The sequence below is a fragment of the Phoenix dactylifera genome, chromosome 13 (assembly GCF_051530095.1).
Source record: "Phoenix dactylifera cultivar Ajwa chromosome 13, Ajwa_hap1_PhDact_Kaust_v1.1, whole genome shotgun sequence".
Taxonomy (NCBI): Eukaryota; Viridiplantae; Streptophyta; class Magnoliopsida; order Arecales; family Arecaceae; genus Phoenix; species Phoenix dactylifera.
In genome coordinates, this window is record NC_143202.1 from 27,281,305 (window position 1) to 27,282,691 (window position 1,387).

At 62.6% G+C, this 1,387-nt stretch overlaps 1 protein-coding gene across 1 annotated transcript; it reads right to left on the minus strand.

Moving 5' to 3' along the window:
- Positions 1-454: 454 nt before the first annotated feature.
- Positions 455-1,387, minus strand: LOC103703240 (pentatricopeptide repeat-containing protein CRR2, chloroplastic-like). The gene has a single exon (XM_008786022.4). The coding sequence runs from the start codon at positions 1,385-1,387 to the stop codon at positions 455-457; it is 933 nt and encodes a 310-aa protein (XP_008784244.3).

The following is a 1,387-nucleotide window of genomic DNA, read 5'->3' on the forward strand; positions in this document are numbered from 1 at the left end:
AACTTTGAAGTTACAGAGGTAAGAAATCTTCATCTATACAACTGTGTTTCAACCTAATAAAATCAAATCTTCTTATTGTTGAGGATGAAATCTCCAACCCGCAACTCGTATAGGGTCATCTGACCTGCATTTTGAGCCCGGTAGGTGATGAATGCCTTATAGATCTAGACAACTCGAGTTGATTTGGCTTCCAAATTTAATGCCGCACGCTCCTCCTCAAAAGTAATCAATTAACTCTGAACATATCCAACTCATCCTTCTCCAGGAGCAATATATATCGTCGCTTCTGCTTTGCTGGCAGGGATTGCAATGAATCAATTCCATCTGTAATGAATGAAACAATATATGTTCGATCTTGCCCTCATGACACCCGGTGATTTCACCGGATCGGCCGGTTTTAACTCCTCGGACCAACTCCAGTTTGCTTCAACCCAGGAACCGACCCGGTCTAGTCTCAACCCAGATTCCCGTAGACCCGGTTCGCCACCCTCTCGGCCACGTCCAACCGCCCGTGCATCCGGCACGCCCCCAGCAGCGCCCTCCAAAGCGCGTCGTCCGGCTCTTCCTCCATCTCACCCAACAACGCCTCCGCCTCCTCCACGTGTCCTTCTCTCCCGAGCAAATCCACCATACACGTGTAGTGCTCCACCCCCGGGCGCACACCGCCAAGCCGCCCCTCCCTCATCATGTCGAACACCCGCCTCCCGGCCTCCGCCAGACCTCCCCGTGCGCACGCCGCCAGCACCACCGTCATCGCCGCTGCGTCCGGCGGTTCCCCCTCGTCCAGCATCCGCAGGAACAGCTCCACCGCCTCGGCGGCCCGTCCGTGGGCGCCGCAGGCGGCGATCATGGCGGTCCAGGAGGCGAGGGTCCGGTGGCGCATCCGGTCGAACACGTGGCGAGCGGAGGCGAGGTCGCCGCACTTGGAGTACATGGCGACGAGGGAATTCGCGACAATGGGGTCGGGGGCGAGGCCAGCGGCTAGGCTGGCGGCGTGGAGGGGGCGGCCGAGGCGGAGAGAGGCGAGGCCGGCGGCGGCGCGGAGGGCGGAGGCGAGGGTGCGGGCGTCGGGAAGCGGGCCGTTGGAGAGCATGTGGCGGAGGAGGAGGAGGGCGGGGCCGTGGCGCCCGAGGTTGGCGTGGGCGCGGATGAGGGAGTTATAGAGGAAGGCCGGGGCGGAGGGGGCGAAGGAGAGAAGGAGGTGGGCGTCCCGGAGGCGGAAGCAGCGGGCATAGGAGGCGCAGAGCTTGGAGCGGATGAAGCGGTGGCTGGCGAGGCCGAGGGCGAGGAGGCGGGCGTGGGCTTGGCGGAGGGTGGGGAGGTCACGGGCGGCGGCGCAGCTGTCGAGGAGGGACGCGTAGAAGGGCAGGTCCTCCGGGACGCCCAT